This window comes from Otolemur garnettii, unplaced genomic scaffold (assembly GCF_000181295.1).
Source record: "Otolemur garnettii isolate 467f Iridium unplaced genomic scaffold, OtoGar3 scaffold00010, whole genome shotgun sequence".
NCBI classification, from domain to species: Eukaryota; Metazoa; Chordata; class Mammalia; order Primates; family Galagidae; genus Otolemur; species Otolemur garnettii.
In genome coordinates this window covers 17,519,885-17,530,025 of record NW_003852405.1, presented here as the reverse complement: position 1 = coordinate 17,530,025, position 10,141 = coordinate 17,519,885, and the positions used below count along the sequence as shown (strand labels likewise).

The 10,141-nt window shown below is 34.6% G+C and overlaps 1 protein-coding gene across 2 annotated transcripts in view; it reads right to left on the bottom strand.

Annotated features, from left to right (window-relative positions):
- Positions 1-10,141, bottom strand: part of HFM1 (HFM1, ATP dependent DNA helicase homolog) — a 106,023-nt gene that overhangs the window by 54,760 nt on the left and 41,122 nt on the right. For both annotated transcript variants that reach the window (XM_012801658.2, XM_012801657.2), the window contains 3 exons: positions 9,149-9,282; positions 4,609-4,656; positions 660-740 (listed from right to left, as the gene is read on the bottom strand). In XM_012801658.2, coding sequence (XP_012657112.1) covers positions 660-740; positions 4,609-4,656; positions 9,149-9,282 — 263 coding nt within the window. The remainder of the gene's footprint in view (positions 1-659; positions 741-4,608; positions 4,657-9,148; positions 9,283-10,141) is intronic.

Sequence of the window (10,141 nt, the reverse complement as noted above, 5' to 3'; positions counted from 1 at the left end):
AGACTCGCTTGAGCCCAGGAGTTGGAGGTTGCTGTGAGCTGTGAAGCCACAGCACTCTACCCAGGGGGATAGCTTGAGGCTCTGTCTCAAAAAAAGTAAGGTTATATGCCAAATGTTAACAGATAGATTCTGAATTTTAAAAAAAATTTTCTATGCTTCCTAACTTACACAATAAATCACCTTTACTTAAAAGAACTGAAATAATGAAGTTAATAGTTTCTACAAAAATTTCTTATGAGTGCTAGATATTATAAAACATACTTTCCCTCTTCTACTCTATACTCTAAATACAACTTAAAAGAGAGAAAAAAAGGAATGACATGATTTAGGACATTGCTACCTTGAATACGACATCTTGGCATATTGAATATAATAGTTATAAAAAGTCTAAAGCAACCGAAAGATTTGAGCATTTAAATCCTCTGCTAAAAGTCACCAGAATCAGTGAAGGCAAACCATGTGCTTGTCAAAAACAGTTCTATAAATTTATAAATAGGACTCATAAATTTATCATGCTTTATGGCTAACAATGATGATACTGTTGTTGAGAACTGAGATCACAATCTAGTTTGATCATAATCTAAATTTTAGCAGAACAAATTATTCATTTAGTCTTAAATAAGAAATTCTTAAATTTGCTAACAATAATGAGAAATTACCAGTTGGTCTGAAATTAATATCTTCATCCATCTTTATTAAGTCCAGGGATGATAAATCATTCAGATTCTTTAAACATAATTCTGTAAATTATAGAAAACACATTTTGGTTTTAGTAAAATAGGAAAGTAGGGAAAAATAAAATTTATTATTAAATATACTGAAGGTGTGTTATTATGTAATGTAATTTTTCTGAGAAGAACTGTAATCCCAAGGTAAGTGGTAAGAAAAACCCATTTAAACAAGAGCTAACTATTATGCTAAAAAGATTTTCTAATAATAACAATAATGCAAATAATAAATAACATTTAATAAGTGATAAAATAATACTTGTAACTTATAACACCTTATTTTTTAAAATTTATTTATTTATTTAGACAGAGTCCCATTATGTTACCCTCAGCAGAGTGCCATGGTGTCACAGCTCACAGCAACTTCTTGCCTTAGCCTTCCACGACGTAGCTGGGACTATAGATGCCCGCCACAACACCTGGCTATTTTTGTTGTTGTTGTTGTGGTTGTCACTGTTGTTTAGTAGGCCTGGGCTGTGTTTTAATGCCAGCTCCAGTGTATGTGGATGGTGCTCTAACTGCTGAGCTACAGGGACCGAGCCAACTTGGAACATCTTAAATGACATAAATATATTACCTCATTTAATTTTCAAAATAATACAACAAGCTAGGCGTTCACATTATTTTCAGATACAAGTTGTATCTGAAACAAGAAACTAAGTAATTTATACCAAGTCTATTCTCCATTATGATGGTGGTTTTCTTTTTCTCTTCTCTTTAAACTGCTATCAAAGATATATACGCATGGCCAGGCACAGTGGCTCATGCCTGTAATCCTAGCACTCTGGGAGACTGAGGTAGGTGGATTGCTTAAGCTCAGAAGTTTGAGAACAACCTGAGTAAAATCAAGACCTTATCTCTACTAAAAGTAGAAGGAAACTATTTGGATGTGGTGGCAGGCAACATAGTCCCGGCTACTGAAGGACTACTGGAGGCTAAAGCAAAAGGATCAGTTGAGTCCAAGAGTTTGAGGTTGCTGTGAGCTATAATGCCACAGCATTCTATCCAGGGCGAATGAGTGAGACTCTGTCTCAGGAAAAAAAAAAAAAAAAAAAAAAAAAAAAAAAATATATATATATATATATATATCTACACACAAACACACATTTATATGTATGCATGAAATATAAAGAGTCAAAGTTTTACAAAGATTATTTCAAAAACCATCAGTCTTTCCCTTCCTCTTTGTTTGCCACTGTTTTAGTTGATGCTTTTAGTATTTACTTTCCTTTCTCTGACTATGCCAACATTGTGACCTGGAAGGAATGCTCCGAACAGGAAGCGATGCACCTTCATGCTCACTTATTGAGGAGGATCAGATCAGCTATAGTAATCTGTTGCTTAATAGTTCCCTCTCCCACTCACCCTATAGCCCAGGGGATAAAATGTAGTTCAGAGCAGACAATGCGACTATAACAATCTGTTCAATCCTAATTGAGGCTCAAAAAAGCCATTAAAAGGAAAGGCTCTCTGGGAAATACTTCAGTTTAAGCAACATTATTTGGGCAGCTTGACAGTTTAAAGTGTTTGATTAAGTAAAGTGTTTTAAGTCTTTTCTAATTTTCTTAACTATGCACTGTAAGTCAGTTCATTATCCATTATTCAGCCCTTTAATTACTCAATGAAGAATGCTTACTATACTATATGCTGAACACTAATTCTAAGCTCTAGGTTTACAGCAGTGAACAAGACAAAGTTCCTCTTCTATGGAATTTATAGTTTACTAAAAAAGCAATCAATATAAAATAAATAATAAATTTTTTGGCATTGAAAGGTACTATGAAGAAAAATAAAGTTGAGGAAAGACCTGGAGAATGATAGAGTTTTTTTTAATTAAAGCTTTTAACTTAAGCTTATCTGGATTTCTGATATAAGCTATGTAATTTCTGACATAGAATAAGGATACATGTATATATAGTTATCCTAATTTTCAAAATAAATAAATCATCTTTTCTAAGAACAAGAAAAACAGTAACAATATCATACAAATAATATGTCTTCCTCTCAGTAAAGGTGGATTTAAATAAGATATTACGGGAAGACCTCTTTAAAGTCAACATTTAAACAGAGACTTGAATGAAATGAAGGTGCACATCATGTATAATATGTGAGAAGTGTTCCAAAGAACACTAGTATCAGAAGAAACTTGGAGTGTTTTACCACAACATGGCAGACAATTTGGTGAGGAAAAGAACAAAAAAGTGACAAGAGAAGAAGTCAGAGAAACAGGTAGGAAGATATCAAGTAGGACTTAATAGGCTGTGGTGAAAGTTTGTGTTTTATTCTAAGAATGACAGAGAAGCTATTAGAGAATATTGAACAAGAAAGTATAACCCACTTTAGGAAATAATGTATGCTATGGGCCCTGCCTGAGAGATTAAGACAGACCTCCAAGGATAATGACAAAGCTCATCAAATGCTAGCCCAAACGACTAGGGCCTCAGAAACAAGAAAGTCACTCTGACCTTTGCCTGCCATTCTGTGTGAAGCATAGTCAAAAAGGAATTATCTTGCCTGAAAGTAGGTAAGGAATGTCCTGCCCCATTCCTGAGGGGGAAGGAATGCTACATAAGCAAGAATCTGAACAAACAAACCTTGCTAAGTTCCCCAGTTGATTACCATTAGACTGCACTCTTTTTATCTAATCATGTTTCTCTACAACTATGTATTTCTTTCATTAACTTAGCATAGAAACATACAATTTCCCCTGGGGCTTTGGACTTTTTTTTTTTTTTTTTTTTTTTTTTGAGACAGAGTCTCACTCTGTTACCCTCCAGTGCTGCAGTCTGAGCCCAGATCACAGCTACCTCAAACTCCTAGGCTCAAGGTATCCTCCTGCCTCTCAAATTCCTGAGCTCCAGGGATTCTCCCACCTCAGGAGTGCTAGGATTATAGGCATGAGCCAGTGCACTCAGCCTGGGTAATCATTTCTAAAGGCTCTTATATCACATAGAATTTTGATTAAATAAATTTGTCATGCTTTTCTCTTGTTAATCTATCTTTTGTCATAGGGTTGTCAACTGTTAACCGGTACAATGGGTGAGGAAAAGATAATACTTTTTTTCTCCCCTATATTTTTTACTTTTACTGGAGAGTCTCAACACAATGAGGAGGCAGCGATTTCTAATCCTTATAAATGCTTAACAATATTCTGACATTTTAAAAGACAGGTAATGAAATACTAAGTGATTAAATAATAAAGCTGGGGTTAGACAGGAATACCTTATCAGCACAGACTGGGATAAGAGGCCCATAATCAAGCCAGGCTTATATTTTTAATTAAAATCAAACCAGAGGCTTGGCACCTGTAGCTCAGTGGCTAGGGTGCCAGCCACATACACTGGAGCTGGCGGGGTCAAATCCAGCCCAGGACTGCCAAATAACAATGACAACTACAACCAATAAACAGCTGGGTGTGTAGTAGGAGCCTGTAGTCCTAGCTACTTGGGAGACTGAGGCAAGAGAATTGCTTAAGCCCAAGAGTTTGAGGTTGCTATGAGCTGTGATGCTATCGTACTCTACCCAGGGTGACAGCTTGAGACTCTGTCTCAAAAAAAAAAAAAAATTAAACCAGTAAAAAAAATATAAAGAGTACATATCTATAGGCAACATTTTCAAAGACAAGAGTGATTTTAAAAATAAAAAAACAAATAAACCAAGGTAACATATCATACAAAGGAAGACATTCTCATAGAATTAATAAATAGATCAAAATTCAGAAAAAAGCTTTATTTATACATGAAAAAATTCATATATTTTTTCTGCATCCAAGTTTCCTTTTAAAAAAATAATTTACACAAGAGTATTCTTACTTTTGTAACAAGTGAATTTTATCATTGAGATTTATAGAATATAATTTTTAGAAGGAAATGCATCTAACCTTGTAATTTTGCTTCAATTCCATCTTTGTTCAATCCAGATGCAAAACCTGTATAAGTCATGAAAATTCATAAAATATAAAATGGAATGGACTTAGTCTCTATAGCCTCAGTTTATACCCCATTTAGAGAAGAGTACTTTGATGAAATCTTATAAAGGAAAAATAAAAACAGCATACTGAGATCAAACAAAGTTTAAATATCTATAGAAAACAACTGCTGTTTTAAAATCTTTTCAACAGATTTGGGTATCTTTTACCCATTTTACTAAATAATAGTGACTAGGATTTCTCTATTTTGACAAGAATAGTGTAGAGTAAATTCCTAATGATCTACACATAGTAAATATCTCTCAAGTGATTAACATTTTCTAATGGACTCTCATTATCAAATGGACGTTCCTATGAAAACATGTTTGGTAATACAACCATTTTGTGCTATTTATCAAACTTGTAACTAAACATACTTTATAACAATAATATCATTCCTAAGAACATACCTACAGATATACACTTACCTGCACACCAGAGAACATATATAACAATGTTAACAGCAGCATTATTTAAAATTAAGAATTTCCTTTCATCAAAAGATTCTTTATAAAAATGAACAGTCAAGGCATAGACTGAGAGAAGAGATCTGAATACATATATTTGACAAAAGACTCTTATCCAGAATATCTAAAGAATTCCTATATGTTAATAATACAAGCATCAACAATCTAATTTAAAAATAGATGAGATCTGAATGGGGTACTTCACAAAACAAAGTATTTAAATGGCTATGAATATAACCTTAGTGCTTGTACTCACAAAGGAAACGTGAAAGGAAATCATAAAGAAAGCTACTATACAAACAAGAATGGCCAAAATTTTAAAAACTGACAAAATTTACCGTCCCCAAAATAATGAGGACTTTCTAGAACTCCCATACATTGCTGCTGAACATATAATCTGGTCCAACTGCTTTATAAAATTACTATATTGAGGAGTATCCAATAAAGCTAAACTTAAGTCACAGCAATGACCCAGCAATTTTACTCCAAAAGATGTATAAAAGAATGTTCACAGTTTTATTTATTATAGTCAGAAACTGGAAAAGACCCTTATGTTCATCAATAAAAGAATGGATGATTAAATTGTGGTATATTCACACAACTGGAGTTTGCATGATAATAACAAAGAAAAACTACTACTACTAATGCACCCAATAATAGGGAGGGATCTCATAGACACATTGAGAAACAAAAAACAAAAACTATTATCCAGTAAATACTGCGCAATTCTATTTATATTTAAGAATAGATAAGCTGACCTATAGTAAAAGAAGTCAGAATAGCATTTACTTCTGTAGGTGGATATTGACAGAGAAGATGCATGAGGGAACTTCTGGAAAATGTTCTAACTCTTGATTTGGGCTGTGGTTACATGTGTGTCTGTATACACACATATGTAAAATTGCATTGGCCTTATGTCTAAAATTTATGCAATTTATTGTATGTAAGTGATACCTCAATATAAAGAAAAGGAACTACAAAAAAATAAAGCAACCAAGAAAAGGAGGAAATGCAAATTAAAACATAAAAAGATATCATTATTCACACATAATATTGATGAAAATACACAAGTATATGCCCTGAAGGTGAGACTAAAGAAACAAAAAATATGGAGCAGTTAGGCAGCAATTTAGCAACAGCTATCAAATTTATAAATGCATATATCCTTTAATAATCCCATAAATAAATGCATATATCCCTAGTAATTCCATTTCTAGGGATTGATCAAATAGATTCAAACATGTGAAAAAAGCAGTTTTTGTTTTTGTTGCATTTGTAAAGGCAAACAATTATAAAGAGTATAAATATTCATCAGTGGGATGATATACAAAAGAACAGATAGGTAAAATGTAATATTATTTAGCTATTTAAAAAGCCAGTGGTTAAGGTGTCAGCCATATACACCAAGGCTGGCGGGTTCAAACCCAGCTCGAGCCTACTAAACAACAATGACTACAATTAAAACAAAAAAAAATTGCTGGGTACTGTGTTGGGCACCTACAGTTCCAGCTACTTGGGAGGCTGAGGCAAGAGCATCACTTAAACCCAAGAGTTTGAGGTTGCTGTGAGCTATGACAGCATAGCACTTTACTGAGGGTGACAAAGTAAGACTGTCTCAAAAAATAAATAAATAAATAAAAACTTCCAAGATATACTAAGAAAAAAAAAAAAAGAATGCACAGAACAATAAAATAATTATGGTTTAAAAAATATGCCCATAAATTCTTTGATATTCTGTCCTCTAAGAGGGGAACCTAATTCTTCTTGCCTCCATGTGGCCAGCAACTTGATTCTAAAAAACGGAATAAAGTAGAAGTGATAATGTATAACTTTGACAAGGTTATAAGACACTGCAGCTTCTGACTTTGTCTGTCTGTCTGTCTCTCTCCCTCTTAGATCACTCATCCTGAAGGAAAGTTACTTGCTATGCCATGAGGAAAGGTCCACTTGGTAAAAAAACAAGGCCACTTGATAATAGTAAGAAACTGAGGCCTCAGGTGGTGCCTGTGGCTCAGTGAGTATGGTGCCAGCCCCATATACCGAGGGTGGTGGGTTCAAACCCAGCCCGAGCCAAAATGCAACAAAAAATAGCTGTGTGTTGTGGTGGGTGCCTGTAGTCCCAGCTACTCGGGAGACTGAGGCAAGAGAATTGCCTAAGCCCAAGAGCTGGAGGTTGCTGTGAGCTGTGATGCCATGACACTCTACCAAGGGCGATAAGGTGAGACTCTGTTTCTAAAAACAAACAAATAACAACAACAAAAAAAACTGAGTCCTTCAACAACTGTAAGCAAACCTTCTTAGAAGTGAATCCTGAAGCCTTTAGATGACTGCTTCCTTTGCTGACATCTTGTTGCAAAAATCAAGAAAGATCTAGCCCAGAACTACCTAGTTAAAACAATCCCAGATTCCTAACCTATGTAAGTTGTATGAGATAATAAATGCTGGCTGTTTCAAGATGCTAAGTCTCGGCTCGGCGCCTGTGGCTCAACCGGCTAAGGCGCCAGCCATGTACACCTAAGGTGGCGGGTTCGAATCCCCAGCCCGGACCCGCCAAACAACAATGACGGCTGCAACCAAAAAATAGCCAGGCGTTGTGGCGGGCGCCTGTGGTCCCAGCTACTTGGGAGGCGGAGGCAGGAGACTCGCTTGAGCCCAGGAGTTGGAGGTTGCTGTGAGCTGTGATGCCATGGCACTCTACCCAGGGGGACAGCTTGAGGCTCTGTCAAAAAAAAAAAAAAAAGATGCTAGTCTCAGGGTTATTTCTTACAAAGCAATAGAAAACTAACAAAAGTATGCCACCACTTGTGCTTACAAAGTGGAAAAATAAAATTATATTTTCTTATTTGCTTTTATATGCAAGAAAAGGAAGAATAGAAAAAAAGGCATACCTATGATTGGAGAACTGGAAGAGGGAAAAGAGAGAAATGGGAACTGAACAACTATGTGGATGGGGATAGACATGGAAGACTTTTAGCTGTATATATTCTTATACTATATAGTTTTTGAACTAAGTAAATATGTTACCTAGTTAAAATATAAATTTTTAAATAATATAGATATTTATATAGGCAATTCTTATACTAGGCTATCAGGCTTATATTATCCTTGAAAATCTGAAAGTTTAAAACCTGAGCATGTTAGAATGGTATTTATAATGAGTCAGGTTTTAATTTGACATTCAGCAAACCCAGGAATACCCTGTACTACATGAAAAAAAACCTCTAGAAGCAACATAAGTAGATGTACGCTGGCTTTAGAAGCAGTATTAAAATTACACAGCAGAAATTGAAAAATGAACCATCACAAATTCAGACTAAGTAGATGGTTGAACAGTTAAGTACAGAGAAAACTTAAGGCTTTTTCAAACTTTTAAAAAAATGATTTAGACTTTTTTTTCTTTTTTGCAGTTTTTGGCCGGGGCTGGGTTTGAACCTGCCACCTCCAGCATATAGGGCTGGCGCCCTACCCCTTTGAGGCACCAGCACTGCCCCGATTTAGATATTTTTGTTATTTTTATTAGAGTTAATTTTTTTCTGCTAGGTTAAGTTTTTCAACATCTTAATGTTGATTTCAAACCTCACTGAAAGAATACAGAGGGTGCCAAAAATATATATATACATTTTAAGTGATGTTATCTGTTTATTACTTTTTGAAGATAAAACTGAAGGTACCATTACTGGTCAAGTGTACCTAGACATCCTATGCACATTCATTTTACCTGCAATTTGTACCCTCTTTAGAAATGATCGATTTAACTTCCAACAAGATCTCTTTAAATGTGTATGCATTTTTTGGCACTCCTAGTAGAAGTAAAACAAAGATTTCTCACTTTTATCTACTCTTGCCTCTAAATGTATTTGTGACTATTGTTACCTTTTGCTTCTGTTACTTATTAGTTTGTGTAATCTATTCTGAAACCAATTGGTACAAATATAGGCCTAGTTGGCTTGAAAAAATTACTACTTTTCCAAATCAAAGAAACAAACCATAATGAGATGGATTTTTCAAGGCTCTGATATAAAGAAAGGTTGACCGTATCCATTCCAAGGCAATATTCACATCTGTGATGGTATGCAATACTATTTCTGCATTTAAATGTTCAATGAGATGTCTGTGTAAACTAAAAGGAAAAAAAAAACAGCATTACTACTATGCATTTCAATAACATAACTCTGACTTTTTTAACTTTAGCAATATATAATATACTCATGGCTACTTTAATAATTCATAAAATCTAACTTCCAAAAACATAAAAGAAAACCATAAAAACTTGAGATTTCTATTACTTAACTCTAGAAGACAGATTATTACTTTAAAAAAAATTGAGGATGAATTATATCCTATTTTCTCCTAGAGAAAATAAATCAAATACTTTACTAAAAGGCCCCAGATTGCCTCTCTTCTTTTTTTTTTTTTCTTTAGTGACAGGGTCTTACTCTGTTGCCCAGGCTAGAAGGCAATGGCACCACAGCTAACTGCAATCTCCAACTCCTGGGCTCAAGCAATCCTCCTTGCCTCAGCTTCTTGAGTAGCTAGGACTATAGGCACCTGCCACCACACCCTAATTTTTATTTTTTAATTTTTCTGTAGAGATGGGCTGTCACTATGTTGCTCAGACTGATCTTAAACTCCAGGCCTCAAGCAATCCGCTCACCTTGGCCTCCCTAAGTGCTAGGATTACAGCATGAGCCACCATGCCTGGCCTTCTTTCTCTTATTATCAAACAAATTTTAAAGATGTAAAAATGGTGTTTCGCCTCTTACTATAGATTAGTAATTATAAATTTTTAAAATTTAAGATATAGGTTATAATATACTAGTAATTAATAGGGCTTTATTATAAATTAGCCATGTTATAAACAAGAATACATGCTAATGAAACACCACTGAATAAAATTATCTTCTTAAAAAGAACTACAAAATTCCCTACAGGAAAATGACCTTAAAAAGTCTTTGAACCGGCTCGGCGCCTATAGCTCA